This window comes from Aethalodelphis obliquidens, unplaced genomic scaffold (assembly GCF_003676395.1).
Source record: "Aethalodelphis obliquidens isolate GAN/ISIS:26980383/991018 unplaced genomic scaffold, ASM367639v1 scaffold100, whole genome shotgun sequence".
Lineage (NCBI taxonomy): Eukaryota > Metazoa > Chordata > Mammalia > Artiodactyla > Delphinidae > Aethalodelphis > Aethalodelphis obliquidens.
Window position 1 is genome coordinate 3,473,740 of NW_020838044.1, and position 19,979 is coordinate 3,493,718.

At 43.9% G+C, this 19,979-nt stretch overlaps 1 protein-coding gene across 1 annotated transcript; it reads left to right on the forward strand.

Moving 5' to 3' along the window:
• The first annotated feature begins 2,731 nt into the window (after window positions 1-2,731).
• On the forward strand, window positions 2,732-17,535 carry CHI3L2 (chitinase 3 like 2). Its single transcript, XM_027096247.1, is given in 12 exon segments — window positions 2,732-2,760; window positions 3,698-3,720; window positions 5,017-5,263; window positions 5,557-5,613; window positions 10,645-10,736; window positions 10,739-10,794; window positions 11,338-11,462; window positions 11,916-12,042; window positions 13,314-13,417; window positions 13,419-13,494; window positions 15,945-16,061; window positions 16,856-17,535. Coding segments are annotated over 12 exon segments (1,197 nt in total). The 3' UTR covers window positions 17,000-17,535.
• Window positions 17,536-19,979: the final 2,444 nt, after the last annotated feature.

Consider the following 19,979-nt stretch of genomic DNA (forward strand, 5'->3'; position numbering starts at 1 on the left):
TTTGGGAAAAAACTCCATCCACAGGCATTAAAGAAAAAATTAACTCTGTATAGGTCAAAGATCAAAATGTAAAAAATAAATGACAAAGTCTTAGAAGAAAACATAAGTAATTTTTAAAAATATAATCTTGGGTTTAAAAGGCCTGTTTGCTTAAGCAAGATACCAAAGCCAGAACTCATAAAAAAAAAAAAAAAGATTGATTTTAACTACATATAAATTAAAAACATTGTGGGCAAAAGCACCACAAACAAAATTAAAACCAAAAAAATCTAAGAAAATATATTTGCAACATATTTGACAAAGCTCTAACACACTTTATATATAAAGTCAGGGCTAATTTATTTATGGTATAGAGTTCTTTCAAATAAAAAGGAAAATCCAATAGAAAAGTAGACAAAAAAAAATGTAGGCAGTGCTCTGACAATGAAATGCAAATGATTCATAAATGTAAACAATAACACTCATTTAAAAGAGTGCAAATTAAAACAATGAGGTAACATCTGTCACCTATGAAATTGGCAGAGATAGCAAAGTTGAAAGACGTGCAAAGTCTTTGGAAGGCAGTTTTACAATAACTCTCAAAATTTAAAAATTCAAATACCCTTTGACCTATCAATTCTACTGCTAGGGATTTCTTCTAGAGATAGACTCCTACACATATAAAGAATAGATATTTTCATGGATGTTCATTTTAACTTTGTTTTAAATAACAAAAGTATCTAGAGATAAGCTAAATGTTTATCAATAGGAAGTGATTAAGTAAATGAAGGTATAGCCATACAATGGAATGCAATGAAGCCAGTAAAAAGACTGAGTTAGACAGAGACTGATTTGGAAAGATATCTGGGTGTATTAAGTGGGAAAAATGTAAAGAAAATGAATTTTTTTTTTTTTTTTTGCGGGCCTCTCACTGTTGTGGCCTCTCCCGTTGCGGAGCACAGGCTCCAGACGCGCAGGCTCCGCGGTCATGGCTCACGAGCCCAGCCGCTCCGCGGCATGTGGGATCTTCCCAGACCGGGGCACGAACCTGCGTCCCCTGCATCGGCAGGCGGACTCGCAACCACTGTGCCACCAGGGAAGCCCAGAAAATGAATATTTTATGCTCCTATTTAGAGATAACACTAGATTTCTTAAAAGGTGAACAAGTATGGCTGGTACAGTGAAGTAGCAGGACGTACCGGTTAGAATCATCAAAGCAACTTTACTTTTGGCTCTGGTCCCTTTAAGTTTGCTGCTCAGTGGAGATGGTTCCACCCTCTTCCTGGATTTTTCTTCTGACTTGCAGGTAATAAAAGTTCTACAGTCAATATAAGTTACAAACACAATTCAGTTTACTAACCAGTCCCAGATGATAACCAAGACTCCAAACTTGACTGAATGTTAAATCGGATCCTCTTCCCCAGCTCAGCCTGCTATGGGATGCTGCTTGAACCCACCTTCCTTTTCTCTTTTCTTGCTTTACTCTTCCGCCCCCTGATTTTCCATCTTGCTATTTTGATTTCTGAACCAGCTTTAGTCAAAGCCAGGGGAGGGAGAAGAGTGGCAAGAGGAATAGGATAGTTGTCACTTAACTGGTGTGGGCTTAAGAGGGCGTCATGCCTCCAGGGTCTGGCAGATGTTTCAAGCTGACATTTTTCCCTCCTGAGAGAATCTGTGCATTTTCCTCCAGCCACTGGTTCCCATCTGTCTCTGCTTTTCAAGTATGTCCCTCCAAACAGCAGACTTTCTCTGTTGGGGTCGTATTGCTCTTCCTTGGGCAGAATTTAAAATGGATCCAGGCCAGTTTTCTTTTCTGCGTGTGGCCCACATCTGATATATGAGAAACAGTAGGCTCAAGGCCGGAGAGAAGTATCCTGGGACTAACACAGAGCAAGAGAACAGAGTCAGGAAAAGTGAGAGACAGAGACACACCCACAGAGAAAGCCAGGAGACTGGAGAGGCAGTCAGGGAGCAGATCGTGTAGGGCCTTGAGAATCTGTCTGCACCTTAGAATCTGGGGTACAATTCAATTCTAATTAATGGAGGATCTTCAATAAATATTTGTTGAGGTTTTTGTTTTTCTTGTTTCACTCAGTTCTTGTACTTAAGAACTACACAGTCAAGTTGGGGAGATAGACATGTACACCAGTGCACTACAGTACAGTGTGGAGACCTGAGAAGAAATACAATGCTCTGTGAGCAGAGGAGCCAGCTACCCTGGGCTCAGGGAGAAGCAAAAAAGGTTCCATAGAGAAGGCGTCATTGGATGTTATCAGGTAAAGAAGAGCTGTAGGGTAGGACCACCTGGGATGGTAGCACTCTCTGATTAGATGATCAAGAATATGCAGGCCACAAGTGATGTGAATATGGAGGGAGGTGAGGGAAAGAAGAAGGAGACAGATCCTGGATGGTGGAGAAAGGGGATTTGGGAACCAGAAAGCAGTATGAAGAGGCAACCCAAAGTACCATCTCCTTCCCTTCTCAGGGACCAGATCCCTTCAGGATGAGACTGGAGGAAAAGGACCTCTCAGTGGTTGTCTCCACTGCAGCTTTTTTTTTGACACTTGGCATTGCACAAATCTGGGTCTCATTGCCAGGAAGTTTCACAAGGCAGATTTGCCAAGGGAAGTCCCCGGAATCTCCTGGACTTCTTCCTGCTTCCTTCCCATAAGAGAGGCTGTTGAAACCTCTAGGGCGTAAAAGACCCAGAGACATCCCAGGGAAGCTGACCAGGGACATGGGAGAAATCACCATGGACCAGAAGTCTGTCTCGCTGGGCAGGTGAGCTCTGGGCTGATAATTCAGCAGGAAGATAATGAGGAGAGAAGGGGTAACATAGGTAACATAGACCTATGGAAGAAGCGGTCGTCTTCTCCTCCTGGGACACTAGTCTCTCTGTTCACCTCCTTATCAAAACCTATCGAGTCAAGGCAACTGCCCTAGGGGACCATCTGATCTTTCCTAGATGGGCAAGGGAGCAGCCGTGGCCAGAGCCCTTCAGACCATCAGGAGTGTTTTCAGTCTGCATTTTCACAGAGCCGCCTCTTATCCAGATTGTGATATACGAGCACTGTCTTGGGAGTCCCATGTTTCATGGGCTCTGCTTTCTGCACATGTTAAAACTTTAGGGAGCCTCACCACTTCTTGTCTTCAGAATGATCTGTTGGGGTAAATGTTTTCTAAAATCCCCCTTTCAACTCTAAAGTTCTGATCCAAAACTCTGGCTTTCATGGTGGCTGGGAATTTGGATGAAGGTGAGGATGACACTAAATTAACAGGGCTATGGGTGAAGAAGGGAAGTTTGACGGGCCGAGATGGATTATGTCTTACGGAGGAAAAGGAGCCATTTCATCGTGTCTTTCCCTCTTTCCTCCTGCCTATGGTCTCAAGGCATGTCTGCCCACTTGGAAATGGCAAGAGCATTTTAAGTTCCCTGTTGAAGGTCTCCGCTCTGAGCCCTTGGGGGAGCAGCCCACAGGAAGCTGGCAGTTTGAAGAAGGGCCTGGAGGCTGACTTAACAGCAGATGTGGCAACCAGAATTCTCCTACCCACTTAACAGGTGTGTGGAGGGCCAGTTCCCTAAGAGTCATGTGAATCAGGAGAGCAGAACCCTTGAATACAGTTTCCCAGCCCCAAAGTCTGTGGAGAAGGCACAAGCCCCAACAGCTGTCATCCAAGGTTTTATCTCATTTTTAACTGCCCTTTTCTCCATTTTCAGACCCCCCAAATGTCCTAGTGTGGGTAAGTCTAGACAATGTCCCCCGGGTGGGGGCATAGTTCAAGGAGTCTTGCCTTTTGGGTGAGGTTTCCAGCATCAGGGTCCTGCCCTTTCCTTCCCTTTAGGAGGGTGAATTAAGGATAGAATGGTCTCATCAGTCCTCCCAGGGGAGGTGTCCTATGGAGAAGAGGCTGGACATGACCTCAGTCATGAAGGCTTAGCGCACTCCCAGAGGCAGCTCACACTCCTCAATTCACCTTGCCTTGTTTTAAGAGTTAGTTGCGTGTACACACGGTGACTATTCATTTCAATTCACCCAGGAGAGTTCTGGTTCAAGCTGGTGCCCCAGGGGAATTATTAATAATACTCCTTTTCACCCTCCAGACTGTCCCATTGGATGATAAACTATTTGGTCACCTTAACTATATTCAATTCCAGACAAGGCTGTAAGCTCCCTGAGTACAGGGACAGCATCAACCTCATTTTAGCTTTCCCTATATCCAGGACAACACTTGGCACAGAGCAGGTGGTTCAATTAATTTCTATTGGATAAATGAATGAGCAAATGAATTCCCAGTCTGGAAAATGTTTCTCTGTAGGGCTGTAGACTCCACAAGGCACCCAGGAGCTGGGGACCTCAAGGCCCTATAAAAAGACCTCAGTAGCTATGCCTGCAGTGTCCAGAGGAAGTGTAGCTATATTTTGCATGTAGGCACACCCGCACACTCACTGCCACAGTCTGAGACAGAGAACCAGCTGCGGCTTAGCAGATTTCCTTCTCACCCACCTCTTACAGTTTTACTGGTCTTGTTGCTTCAGGAAGTCAAGTAGTCAATGAGTTACCACTGCCTGGGTCCCCTGGGCTGTGTCCCTTCTGATGTTTGGTTTATATCTCTGCTTCATTTTGTTTCTCTTGATGACTCTGCCAGGTTCTGACACTAACATATTGATGACTCTGAGGTTTTGGCCTGTGTGTCTCTTTGTGCACGCATGGCTCTGCTTCTATCTTTTGAGCCTCTCTCTCTGTCTCTCTGTCTCTCTGTCTCTCACCCACTTCAGTGTTGTGCGTATCATCTCTTTTTTTATCCACTGATATTTCTGTGTCATTCATCCATCCATCCACATTGAATCTCAGTGCTCTGGGGATGAGTTCCATAGGGATGATATCTCTGTCTCTAATTGTATCTCTTAACTGGGGTCTGGATGCTCAAGAGCCAGCACTGAGGGCCCAGGTTGAATGACCCTCAGAGGCTCTGGCTGAATAAGCAAAGGAGGCCATGGTTTTTGGGGGAGAAGCTTGTGGCATTCTGGGCTCTGAGGCCACCGCACTAGGTTCACCATTGGCTCTCTTCCCTCTACTCCAGGATCTGCCTACAAACTGGTTTGTTACTTTACCAACTGGTCACGGGACAGGCAGGAACCAGGAAAGTTCACCCTTGAGAGCACTGACCCCTTCCTATGTTCTCACCTCATCTACTCATTCGCCAGCATCAGTAACAACAAGGTCATCATCAAGGACAAGAATGATGCGATGCTTTCCCAGACCATCAGCAGTCTCAAAACCAAGTCAGTAGGATAGGAGTGGGGAGCATCCAGGGTGGGTTCTGGGGGAGAGAAGATAGTTCTAAACTGGGCCTAAGGCCTTCTAGCTCCATTCATTCATTTGTGTGTTTATTCAAGTGTTTTTCCTTGGGTATAATCCTGATGCTTCCTGGTTTTCTCCCCCATGCCTCATCCCTTCACTGAACTTAGCTGGTAAACAGCTGGAGCCCACTTACCCATAATCTAGTCCTAACCCTTTAGGCAAAGTTTTCCCTGGCAGCCAGTAAAGAAATAATCAGCTTATTCTTCTACTCCAGGAATCCCAAACTGAAAATTCTCTTGTCCGTTGGAAGGTATCTGTTTGGTTCCAAAGGGTAAGACCACAATATCTCTATTTTTTGTTTATTCTGCCGTGTAATCTCTAATCATCACTGCTTTTCCTCCTCTTGAAAAGAGACATTGAATTAGGCTTTAGAAAGGTCCTCCCTTGGCTTAGATGGCAAAACTGATCTGAATTTTGTCACAAGTTGAGGCATAGCACTATGTTTACTTGTGTCTTGGAAGGAACTCTGCAGGAGCTTAACACAAGCTCAGATACTTAAGTCGTGGGAGAAATTGAACTGGAAGCAGTATTTGGTAAACTTTCAATTATTTACATGAAGGTTTTTCACCTAATGGACTATGGGGAGATGCAATTTTTTTAAGGGTTTTGAAGGTTTGACTTTGTACCATGGGGGCGGGTCACGTAGGTGACTTCCACATAAAACCAAGTCCTTAGCAGCCATCAGGGGACCTCGATTTCCTGGGTCACGGTTGTACAGCTGGATGGCCTGGAAGTGCAAAACAGCATAGGGGCAATCAGGTCTGTTTTGCTTAAAAACAAAATAGTTATTAATATGAGACATATATTATAAATTATAATTCCTATTCACAGGAAAATGATACTCCATTTGCATCAAGCTAAATAAATACAAATACGTAAGGAAGAAAGGCACCTTTTTTTGCAATTTTTAAATGCAGTTAATCTAATTTTGAATTTCTTCTGCTTTAATTTTTTTTTAAAGTGCCAACATTTTAAAAAGTCCAGAGATCTTAATCTCAGTCAGCAGAGGCTTTCCGCTTTCACGAGAAGTCTGGTAAGACATCTTTCTCGTGTAGCAGGTCAGTACTCTTTACAGCTGGAGTAAGCAGAGGAAAGAATTAGCATTAGAAGACCTATGTAGATGAGTGACCTAGGGAAAGTTAACTCACCTCTCTGAGCTCAGTTTACCCATCTGTAAGATGTACATCACAACATCTACTTCATAAGGTGCGTGCAAAGACTTCGAATGAGGTAACGTATGTCATGTGCCTGACTTAGTTATCGACCAGTAAGTGTCAACTTTTTCTTCTCCTTTTTTTATACTGAATATTTTCATCTATGAAATAAGAGGGCCGACCTAATTAATTTCTAAAGTCTCTACCAGCTCAAAACTTGTAGAATACTTAGTAAAGCAATTTCTACACACATAAAGAAAAAAGATCAACCCACCTAACTTATCTGGTTCTGCATTAACCTCACCATGAACTCCTTTTAATTATTAATGGGTTTTCATGGCAATTATCGATCTGATTCCCAAATTCTCTCTCATTCCTAATACCTGCTTATCTTCGATTCAATTAAAAATATCTTCACTCATTCATTCTTACATGCATGCATTCATTTATTCAATAAATAATTTATTGAGTACTTATTGTATATTAGTTTAGCGGTTAAAAGTAGGACTTTGGAGATAAACAAATTTGGTTTGGCTTTCTCTTTAGCTATATGCAAGCTGCATGCAAGTTGTTTAACTTCAGGCAATTTCTTTTTTTCTTTTTTCTTTCCTTTAGGCAATTTTTTTAATGTCTCTATGCTTCAATTAAAAAAAAAAAACTACACAATGAAGCAAATAACAGATTCAACCTAAGGATGAAGTTGTGAGGGCGGGCAATGCAAGCAAACTGTTTAGGTAGTGCTGATGTGCAAAAAGGACCTAATGGTTGCAATAATTATTGTTGTATATTCACGTTGTCATTATTATTAGGTAAATACCAGGCTTTGTGCCAGGTGCTATGCAGCAATACTTAAAAATATGTAATGCACAGACTTGCTTCTAAATTTCTAAAGAATGTTTGTCTTTCCTAAAATTGGAGGTTTCTGCCCAGAACATCAGATGCAACTGCTCCCTAAAAGAGGTATCCTTGCTTTTCTTCTAATCACTGTGAGCACTTCTGAAATATAAGAATAAAGTTACAAACCTACTTCTACCATGTTTTTCAGATAATAGTCCAAGTTTTGCTATCTCCTCCACTGTGCTGCTGAGATACATGCAGGAACCAAATCCTCAATTTAATTTTTTTTTCTCTTTTTTTTTAACATCTTTATTGGAGTATAATTGCTTTACAATGGTGTGCTAGTTTCTGCTTTATAACAAAGTGAATCAGCTATACATATACATATGTTCCCATATCTCTTCCCTCTTGTGTCTCCCTCCCTCCCACCCTCCCTATCCCACGCCTCTAGGTGGTCACAAAGCACGGAGCTGATCTCCCTGTGCTATGCGGCTGCTTCCCACTAGCTATCTATTTTACATTTGGTAGTGTATATATGTCCATGCCTCTCTCTCACTTTGTCACAACTTAACCTTCCCCCTCCCCATAACCTCAAGTCCATACTCTAGTAGGTCTGTGTCTTTATTCCTGTCTTACCCCTAGGTTCTTCATGACATTATTTTTTTCTTAAATTCCATATATATGTGTTAGCATACGGTATTTGTTTTTCTCTTTCTGACTTACTTCACTCTGTATGACAGACTCTAGGTCCATCCACCTCACTACAAATAACTCAATTTCATTTCTTTTTATGGCTGAGTAATATTCCATTGTATATATGTTCCACATCTTCTTTATCCATTCATCCGATGATGGACACTTAGGTTGCTTCCATCTCCTGGCTATTGTAAATAGAGCTGCAATGAACATTTTGGTACATGACTTATTTTATTTTATTTTTTTTGTGGTACGCGGGCCTCTCACTGTTGTGGCCTCTCCCATTGCAGACCACAGGTTCCGGACGCACAGGCTCAGAGGCCATGGCTCACGGGCCTAGCTGCTCCGCGGCATGTAGGATCTTCCCAGACCGGGGCACGATCCCGTGTCCCCTGCATCGGCAGGCGGACTCTCAACCACTGTGCCACCAGGGAAGCCCCATGACTCTTTTTGAATGATGGTTTTCTCAGGGTATATGCCCAATAGTGGGATTGCTGGGTCGTATGGTAGTTCTATTTATAGTTTTTTAAGGAACCTCCATACTGTTCTCCATACTGGCTGTATCAATTTACATTCCCACCAGCAGTGCAAGAGTGTTCCTTTTTCTCCACACCCTCTCCAGCATTTATTGTTTCTAGATTTTTTGATGATGGCCATTCTGACCTGTGTGAGATGATATCTCATTGTAGTTTTGATTTGCATTTCTCTAATGATTAATGATGTTGAGCATTCTTTCATGTGTTTGTTGGCAATCTGTATATCTTCTTTGGAGAAATGTCTATTTAGGTCTTCTGCCCATTTTTGGATTGGGTTGTTTGTTTGTTTTTTTTGTTATTGAGCTGCATGAGCTGCTTGAGAAATGGAAATAAAAACAAAAATAAACAAATGGGACCTAATGAAACTTAAAAGCTTTTGCACAGCAAAGGAAACCATAAACAAGACCAAAAGACAACCCTCAGAATGGGAGAAAATATTTGCAAATGAAGCAACTGACAAAGGATTAATCTCCAAAATTTACAAGCAGCTTAATTTAATATTGATTGAAACAAATGAATTCAAGACTCTAAATCTGTCTGGGGATGGGAGGTGTTGTGAGAGGTGGGAAGTGATACAAGTCAAAGGATATGTCCTCTGGAAAATACCAATATCTTGTCTATAGCTTTGGATTTTAAATACTGTTGGTGCCCTCTGTGTGGGCAGCTAAGAATCAACTTCCTGGCTTAAGAATTCTAGTTCAGATAAAAGCTCTTGAGGGGCTGCTGCTTTCAGGGTCCTCCTGGCTTTTCACCAGAAGCCCTGGGACTGGGGAAATCTGGGTTGCTAATTCGTGCCTGGGTTTATTGTTTGGGGAATGTGAAGTCCAGCTCTGCTTTCATGAAGCTTGCCAAAATGTGATCACTTTGAGATAGATGAGGCAGGATCAGTATTTTCAATCCCAATGTAGAGATGGCCAGACTGAAGCCAGAGAGCTGGCTAGTGAACAAAAGGTCACTAGAAATGACTGTGACCTGGGACTTGAACCCAGATTTCCCAATCCTAAGCCCACCACACTGCAAACTGCTTTCTTAAGGGTGTAAGATGTTAAAGAAAACCAGAGCTGGACAGTAATTAAAGAGGTAAAAATAGCTTTTATTCAGGAAATATTATAAGAGGGGAAAGGAGACCTCAGTATAGTACTGGGTTCAATTCTGGATACAGCAGGGGCAAGTGGGGAGGTATAGCCAAGGGACAGGTTGCAGGTGCGGGTTGGTGGATGGAAAAAGAGGGAACATTAGAGGTAGGGAGATTCTTGCTAAACTGACTCAACAGAACTCTTGCTGCAGGCAGGCCAGGGTGAACAGATATCACCTGGGGGATGGTAGGGGAGGAGGAATTTGATCAGATATTGAAGAAGATCTGATATCAAGGGTGGGGCAGTGTCATTAAACTGACTTAGGATTCTCTTTTTAAACATCTTTATTGGAGTATAATTGCTTTATATTGTTGTGTTAGTTTCTGCTGTATAACAAAGTGAATCAGTTGTACGTATACACATATCCCCATATCCCCTCCCTCTTGTGTCTCCCTCCCACCATCCCTATCCCCCACCACCAGGTGGTCACAAAGCATGGAGCTGATCTCCCTGTGCTATGCGGCTGCTTCCCACTAGCTAGCTATTTTACATTTGGTAGTGTATATATGTCCATGCCACTCTCTCACTTTGTCCCATCTTACCCTTCCCCCTCCCCGTGTCCTCAAGTCCATGACTTAGGATTCTTGCTAAAACTGCACTCTGCAAAGATAGGCACAGAAGTCCAAGGTCAAAGTCTAGTTGAGAAGAGGGTTCAGAAGAGTCTGGCTAAAGTTTGGTCAAGGAGCGTCTTTGTTAAAGGCAGCTCCATTACCCTGCAGAAAGGTCTGCAGAGAACCCAATTGTCCTCTGCCCAATCCAATCAATTTTCTGGCCCAACAATCCTTCCTCTCCTCTTTTGTTCCAAAAGAGGCAGGGGTTGGGATAGATAAGTGGTTAGAAAATATTGGGGAACGGAAGACTATTTCAGGATTTCTGTGAAAAATATGTTGTACAATGGTAATTACTTCCTCTTTCCAAAAACACTTGTATTGCTTCTACCCAGGTTCCACCGCATGGTTGATTCTTCTACATTACGCTTGGAATTTATCAACTCTGTAATCCTGTTTCTGAGGAACCATAACTTTGATGGGCTGGACATAGCTGGATTTACCCAGATCTGAAAGACAACACTTGTTTCACCGTGCTGATTCATGTAAGGCAAACTCTGTGGTACCCTTAGTACCTTAACAAGTGGAACCCATGGCCACACCAGGAGAAAAAAAGGAAGCGATTGGCTCTGGCTTGAAGACAGTCGCTTTCTTCCAGAAGCCCCCACTGATGAAGGAAAAGCCCTTGGTCCTAGTTTAGGGCAAGGACAACATCAGAGAACAGAGCCTCCTTATACAATAAACAACACTGAAACAAAGCAACACCCACATAAAAGATTGTGGGACCATAGAATCTCCTGAGCACTGAAAGAGTCTCACAGATGTTCTATCAGATAGATTAGAGAATCCATTCGGAGGAAACTCAGTTTTTCCTGGGTACAATGTGACTGGTTGTCCTCCTACCTAATGTGTAGATTTCCTGACCACAAGGCAGGAGGCATCCCCATGTGGGAATGGGGAGAAAAGATTTGATCTTTCCATCTAATGCTGTTTCCATCTAGAAATGTCCTATCAAGCAAGAACTTTAGAACTTTCCTCTGGGAGGGAAAATTGACCTCTTATGGGTTTTTTTTTGTTTGTTTTCATAGGAGTTAGCAGAAGCCTTTCAGTAGGACTTTGTAAAGTCCACCAAAGAAAGGCTTCTCTTGACTGCAGGAGTTTCCGCAAGGAGGCATATGATTGACAACAGCTATCAGATCAAGGAATTGGTAAAGTAAGTGCATTGGAGCACCCCCTCCATCTCTCTGCCTCCAGCCTGGCCCATGCAAGTGATGCATGCCAGTATGTCTGAGGGATGAAGGGAAGAGGGAGAGCATGAAGGTCACTATCCTAACCACATCATCTGGGCAGGAACTTTTCCTCTATGGCTAATTTCAATCCTTCTAACAGCATCCAAAGCCCTAAACAAATATGTATACAGTTGACCCTTGAACAAAGCGAGGGTTAACCCACATGTAATTTATAGTTAGCCCCTTGTATCCATGTTTCCTCCACATCTGTGGATTCAGCCAACCACAGACCATGTAGTACTGAAGTATTTACTGTTGAAAAATACCCTTGTATAAAGGGACTGTGCAATTCAAACCCACAACGTTTCAGGGGTCAACAGTAGTTGCTCCCACCTCTGCTCATCACAGAATCTTTTCCTTTGCTTTTGGCAATCTAGAGAACTGGATTTCATCAACCTCCTTTCCTTTGACTTCCATGGATCTTGGGAAAAGCCCCTCATCACTGGCCATAATAGCCCTCTGAGAAAGTAGCAGCTGGACAGAGGGACAAGCTCTTACTACAATGTGGAGAGTTATAAGGAGGAAGGGTGGTGGGACACTGGCTGTGGGGCAAGCTGAGGACAGTGCAGCTTGTCCAGAGTTATTTCTGTCTTGAACTGAGGAGGAGATGTGTTGCCAGAGGGACTCAGGTAACCCTGGAAGCTGGTGAGAACAGGGAAAATGCTTTGACCAGGCACAGTAAAATGTCACCAGGAGAATGTCAGAGGACCTCATATTTGAAGCGCCCTAAACTTTGTCTCTGGCCCAAGGTGTCAGCCACCCCAGTCTTCTCTTAATTCTCCATCTTTGATACATTTCCTAGTGCCCACATGGATGTACAGGACTTGGTACTCTGCTGTGTCTGTCCACATTCCCCATTAATTTGATCTTCAACATAATCCTCTGAGGTTGGCTGGTCAGGAAGCATTACTCTCACTCCACAGATGATGAAATGGAAGCCTGGCAAATTAATTGGCTGTTCAAGGTCATGCTGATGTGAAGGTCCTGAAAAGTGGTGGCAAATGAAAAATGCAAGGGAAAAATGTCATTAACCAAACAATTTTATTGTTGTGGTACATATATAGAGATGTGTATTCTTAAAATTGGGTGAGAGAAAATGTTGTCTAGGTTGCATATTTCCAGGCCTTCATGTTTAAAATTAAAAAATGGGTCAGTCCAAAGCTGGGTATTCTGATTTCTAGTCTGGGGTTTTCTAGAACTCCGTATGATTGTGTCACATCAAGTTCCCTTCATTCTTTCCTCTCCATTGATTATCTTTAAGAGTAAGGAGACATATCCTCATCCTCTCCAACCCCTTATTCTGTTCTGGAGGGCAGTAAGGCCCCAGCTAGCCTCTGACCTCTTACCTAGCCTCTTGGGTCTGATGTCATTGTGAGGCCCCACAGACTAGGGTCTGACGGCCACCTCCCCCCACGCCCGCTTTCATCAGTAACACAACTAGCCATAGTATAGACAAACTCCATAGGCAATTGACTCAAAGGGGAAAGAAAGATGGCGACAACTTTGATTTCATGTTTTCTAGGTCACTTGCCTGATTTCTTTCGTGACCCATTGTTCAGTTTTCTTTCACGATTAGAAAAAGCTGAATTGGTCTCAGTGCTGAAGAGCATTAAGTGCATTAGAATAAGCACTCTGGTTCTGGTGGGACCCTCCATAGCCACTGATGTAGACAGGGAATCAAGGAGTCACTTCTGTGAATTTGGGCTGGAGGCTCAGAAAGGTCTGACACCTTTCTTTCCCATACACACTGTGCCTCAGTCTACTTCTCTTTCTAGGAATATGCTGTGGGATACTGGCTAAACAAAGGGATGCCTGTGGAGAAGGTGGTCATGGGCATCCCAATGTATGGACGTTCCTCTACACTGGCCTCTGCAGAAACACTTGGGGGCCCCTGCCCCTGGTCCTGGAGCTGCTGGCCCCATCACCAAGTTTTCAGGCTTCCTGGCTTTTTATGAGGTACCTGGAACCACCCTGTGCCTTCAGCTGCCCCCTGTCTCTGGGTAGGAGTTCCAGCTTCAATCTGACAATAATAAAGTATCACATCCTGAATGCTGGGAAGGGAAGTATGGAGTACTATTGGAGCATGTAAGAGAAGCACCTCCCTCTGACTTGGGAGGGGGTCGGTGAATGCTTCCTGGAGGAAGTGATGTAGCTGACATCTGGAGAGGAGGTGGAACTAGTGAGGAGTGGGGATGGGTGGAGCAGTATGGGAGACTGAAAAGGGAGACGGTCCTAGGTTTCTGACTTGGGCAACTATGTGGATGGTAATGCCATTTTTACTGAGTTGGGATAGGAAGGAGCAGAGTGAGCATTGGTCTCAATCATGAGATCAGTTTTGGTCATTCTGAGTTTGAGGAGCAAGTGGGACATCCAAATGCCTGTGGGACATATAGATAAAAAGTGAGTGGTTAGGTATATGGGTTTGGATCACAGGAGGTCATTCTGTGCTAGAGATGTAGATTCTAAAATCATCAGCATACAGACGGTATTTGTAGTGACAAAACTCAAGGACCTCCTGCACCTAAGAGATAGGCAGAAGAGGAGCCCACTAAGGAAACTGACAAGATCAACAGAAGCTAGGCAGAACCCATACTGTTCTGTGCCAAAGACCTTAGAGAAGAGGGTGTTTCAAGAAGAGAGGAGTGGTCAAATGTGTCAGATTCTGTCCAGAAGTCAGACAGACTTAACATCACAGAGATAACAGTCAAAGGTGTTTGGCTGATTAGACCATCATTTCTTTCTGCCCCTCAATCTGGAAAAAAAAAAAAAAGTTTTTTTTTTAATGTATAGGAAACACTAAGAATCAAACAATAATTCAACCAACAGAAACTCTTGGGACCCTGCCATATCACAAAGACTGGGTACTGTGAGAGCTAGAAATAAGTAATTCTTCATCCTTGTCTCAAAGGGCTTACTGTCAAGGTGGAAAGAATGTAGAGTGCATTCATAATATAACTAGTTAAATAAGAGTTTTAAAACAGGATAACTATGGGGAATTCCCTGGCGGTCCAGTGGTTAGGACTCCATGCTGTCACTGCTAAGGGCCCAGGTTCAATCCCTGGTTGGGGAACTAAGATCCTGCAAGCTGTGTAGTGTGGCCAAAAAAAAAGAAAAAACTTTAAAAAACCCCAAAGATAACTATAATAGTTAATAAAATTATGTAGGTATTGCAAAATGAGATGTGATTAAGTGGCCAATGTGGAGGGTCATCAGTTCAAAGATGGGTAATAGGTGAAGAGAGATACATGCTGGCCCTTGAAGGATGGGAAGGAGTTGGATCAGGTAAGGAAGGAATAATATCCTACATCTTGGTTTCCCCTTGGAGTCCTAGTCTAGCCTCTTGTCACTGGCGTGAGCAAGCTATAAACCCCTACTGAGGGACTTGGCATCCACTGAGGTACTCAGTGAGTGTAATGTTCAATTTTTCCTCTCTTCTCACACAGGGGAATGATTGAGGCACCTTGTTCAGTTGGCAGGGGGAAAGGGGCATGGGTCACCATGGTAATCCTCACTGAATCATTTAATATAAGGGATAAGAGAAGTCAGTGCTCAGAATCTGCTGGTAGGATTTTAGTACGGACCACTGGATACACAGTCCCCTATTTCATGGAAAATTTAATTTGATTGTTCAGTTTACCACACTAGATCATTATAATTTTGACAAACTGGTATTTGCTTAAATATTCAACTTTCCATTTTCTACCCTCTTTGAGGCAAACGTGAGTGTAAATAATCTAAAAAATGTAAGCAAGATCCAAAATGAGTTTTCTACATGACCTTAAAATACATTTTTTGCCACTGAAGATTTATCTCTTTTAGTAGCTCTTACTTATGCTAACAGAAAGAGAAAATAGCTAATGATAAAAGTGGGGATCCCAACACAGGCACATTGGGAAGGGGAAAGGGGAGAGGGAGAGCAGCGGGATTGAAGCAGGGATAATCTACAAGGTGGGGGCAATGATGGTGATTGTCATTGTAATGCTACATATTTATAAAGCACTGTACTGTTTTCAAAGTTGTTTTTTTCCTAACGAGTGTTAGTTCATTTGATCCTAACAACAATATTGTAAGATAGGTGTATAGGAGACATAATTATAATAGTTTCCATTTTTCAAATGAAGACATGGGAAGATTTACTGGTCAGTGCTGAGGTCTGATGTGGAACTCAGGTACTGTCTGCCCTCTAGCTGTTTGTGGCTCCTCCTGATGAGGACTTAGCACAAACAATTCCCAAAGGTTCACCTTGGACCATCCATTCTGTATGCTGTATCTGGTCATTTCTCTCATTGATCCCTGGAGTGAAGACTCTGTTGTCCCCAAGACCTTAGTGTCTTACCTGCCCCTTCTATTTCTAAATTTCAAGAAGAACCCATTACTGACCCTCTTGTTCCTCCTTCCCCTGCCAGATCTGCCACTTCCTGAAAGGAGTCAAGATCACGAGGCTCCAGGATCATCAGGTTCCCTATGCAGTCAAGGGAAACCAGTGGGTGAGCTATGATGATGTGGAGAGCGTGGAGACCAAGGTAGGTAGGCAAGAGGCTCTGGGACAGCAGAACACTCATGCGGGTGGGGAATGGGGTGTGAGGTCAAATGCCTTAGTAGTCTGTGTGGAAGGAAAGAAGCCTCTGGGGCTCCATTCTTGGATGGGATCCAGTGACCTCTGTGGCTCAAACCTAGTAGTGACTCTAAGCCACACCTGTGAGCACCTATGGTACATGTGGGAGAGGTGGAAAGGACGCAAGGAAGAATTAAGAATAAGGGGAGAAGCGAGGAGTGGAGAGAAGGTAGGAGGAGAAGGGAGAGGGAACAAAGGAGACATTGGTGTCTATATAGAGTAGTTACCCACCCAGTTGATCATCTCAGGACAAACTCTTCCGTCCTTCTTATGGATTACCTCTCTAGGAGACTCCAAATTTCTGAGCCTACCAATTCTTAGATCTTGCTAAGACCTTTGTTTGCCTTCCAGGCTTAGAGCAGGACAAAGGCATCAATGTAATTGACAACCCAATTGTAATTCAAATCTTGCTAGTGGCTTCCTAGTTCCCACTCCTCACAACGGAGCCTCTAGTGTTTCAGGGCCTTCAAGAACACTGAACCTAGGGTGTGGTTATTCCATGAGAAGTGGTTAATAGTGGGTGGCCTTATCTTCATTTTATAAGCCTCCCTAAGTGACCTTTCCCTTCAGGGAATCCATGACTCCGTAGGCTATAAGTCTACTTCTGCACTCTAAGCTCAAACCCTCATCTGAACCTGACTTGGGTCTTGGGCCCTTAACAGTCTCTTCTAACCTCTGTATGCCCTTCTGTGTCACCCTCAGGTTCAGTTCCTAAAGAATCTAAACCTGGGAGGGGCCATGATCTTGTCCATTGACATGGATGACTTTACCAGCAAATCCTGCAGCCAGGGCTCCTACCCCCTCTTTCAAGCTGTCAAGAGAAGCCTTGGCTCCCTAGGAAGATAACAGAGTCCAGGACAGGCTGGGAGTGGGCGGAGAGTGGGCAGAGTGGGACACAGGAGACTGGGGGAGATCATCTTCACATATTTGGATTGATCCATTCTTATGTCCTTTGGACCTTCTGCCTTGTTTCCTTATTGATTAGGCTGGTTCTGTCCTTTTGGTGGGCTTCCCATAGATTTAAAAAATATAACAGTAATAATTTGGTTACTATTTATTGAGAACAGTCTGAGCTAAGGGCTTTCTTTTCATGTAGAGTGGGCATAAATATTGACTCCACCACAAAATCATCAGCCTGTTTTAATTTTCTAAATCAGAATAAATCTGATTTTATGTCCCCCACTCACTGCTAAGAAATCCAATCTCAGTCGTTAGTAAAGCTCCCTCCCTCTCCACATCCACAGTTGATCTTACTTTAGACATTCAGGAGGTCTCATGGTCATCATTGATGACCAAGCCCACTATTGCCTTAACGGCAGGTGGTTTGGCTCTGCTCCATCCCGGGGTGCCTGGTTCCCCAGGTGAATGGTACGCATATCCTCTTGTGCAGGTGAGAGCCGTTGCTGACCAACCAGCTGTGCTGACATCCATTGCAATGGAGGAGCAGGAGACTGGGAATCACTGCAGACAGACAACTGGAGAGGACTGGCCATGTTGTCCTGGAGAAAGGCCCAGAACAGTTTGAAATCTCCTAGACTATATGACTGGGCAGCAGCTTTCCAACTCTGAACATCTATGGCTTAGTAACTTGACTCAGGCCTCAGGTTACTGACTTGGGCTTTGAAATAGTCTTTCTTTTGTACCCAGGTTTAACTCGTAGCTGAGCAGGCAAGGAGCTGCCTGCCCCTCCTCTGCAGGAATTCCTGAGTGAGATTCTCAGAGGTTAGAAGAGGCTCTCCAGATGTCTCTTCTCCAAGCCACCCCTTGACTTTCTCTCAGACTTCAGACTGGGCCTGGCTTTGTTCTCCTGCAGCTGCTCACTTGTTGTCCTGAAGCACAATAAAAGAAGCATTTGCTCCAGTCAGTGTGGCCTCATTTGTGCAATCTTTGACTTTCTGGTATAAGGTTGTCCTGTCTCACCATTTGTGGCACCCAGGGCTGGGGTACAAATGGAGGCCTGCATATCATATGTCTAAATATTTAAATGAGCCAAGTATTAAAATATGGTTTATATTCTTAACAAGTATGATTTCACAATGACCTAAAAGACCAGGTTTGAATTCAGAATTCTCCGACTCCTCGGAATTCTGCCCCAGCATGCAGCAGCTTGTGCTCTTGGTTCCCAGCCCATGTGCAACACCCTTCTCTTCCCATCTCCATCCCTGTCCCACAGAGCAAGGACCTCACGTACACACTTTGCATCCAAGGTTTGTCTACACCCCACCCCACCCCAACACACACACACACACACACATACGTACACACACACACACACACACACACACACACATCCTCTAGCAGGTGTGTTCACACTAGCATTGTGTTCACACTCAGGATCATGGGACCAGGAAAAAGGGCTGTGCAGGCCCTGAAAGTGGGCACAGGCTGTTTGGGCTATTTGAGCAGGAGTCCTGGGTATCTGGATTAGGGTTTAAAAGAGCAGGGATGTGGGCTTCAGGTGGATGTGCCCTTGGCCCTGCAGTCTTCTCACCTCACGGGGAGGGGTGCAGCTGGAAGAGGACAAGAATGGAGCCATCAAAAGCAGGGGGTAGCAAACTGCGGCCGATGGGTCAAATCTAACGCACTGCTTGTTTTTGTAAATCAGATTTTATGGGAACACAGCTATGCCCATTTTTGTTTACATATTGTCTATGGCTGCTTTCTCTCTACAGTGGCAGGGTCAAGAACTCGCAACAGATTCGGTATGGCCTACAAAGCCTAAAGTATTACTATCTGGCCCTTTATGGAAAAGTTTGCGATTCTTCCTCTAAAGCATGGTGCCCGAAGCAGGGAGTAAGGCTGCTTGAAGTCTAAGGCTGTTTCTGAGTTCAGACACCCTAATTTCAGGATAAATTGTGTTTCCCCTCATTCTCCCACTACTCTTCGAATCCTTTCCTTATCGAAAAATGATTTTTATCTTAAACTTTCTTTTTTTTCCTTTTTTTTGGCTGCGCGGCATAAGGGATCTTATTTCCCCAACCAGGGATTGAACAAGTGTCCCCTGCAGTGGAAGCGCAGAGTATTAACTACTGGACCGCCAGGGAAGTCCCTTATCCTAAACTTTGAACAACACTTTCATTTGCATATTTAATCATCATGGCTTATGAAGGAGGCATTTAAGCCCAATTTGCAGATGAGCTGACTGGGGCTCAGGGAATGTAAGATCATATATCTAAGTGGTAGCAGCACTGATCTCAGAGAGACAGCAGTGAATGAGATCTTAGTTCCCTGACCAGGAATTGAACCTGGGTAACCTGGATGAAAACAAGGAATCCTAGCCCCTAGACCACCAGGGGCTAGAGGCTAGAAGCAAAATTCCCCTGGCCCTTGCTCCCACTGAAAAATGTATTTCTCAAGGAGGCAAAAACTGTAAAACCAGGTACAAAGTTTATTATTAGAGACACAGTACAACGAATGGGAGAGCCCACAGAGAAACAGTTTGTTTAGTTAAGAAAGAAGCAGGGCAAAGATACACACCAGGAGAGAAAGGGTGTGGGCGTCCTCCCTAATGAGTGCAGTAAAGAGGCGGTTAAGTCATTTATATCGGGCAGTTCTTCCGGGTCTTTGTTTACCTGTGGCCAAAGACCTGGTTTCTTTTTCCACACCTGACCTGTCCTAGGACCCTCCCCAACAGGTGTGCACTACTTTTTCCAAGATGGATTCCAGCCCAGAGGCCTATGGGGGGCCTTGGCAGCACCTATTCTGGGATGGTGCCCCCTCCGGTTTGACCAACAAGGAGACTTTCTGTGCATATACAGTATCTCCCTTGACCCAAGGATGGGAAATATGTGACCTCTTGATCTTTTACTCAAGCAGGGTTCAGCCC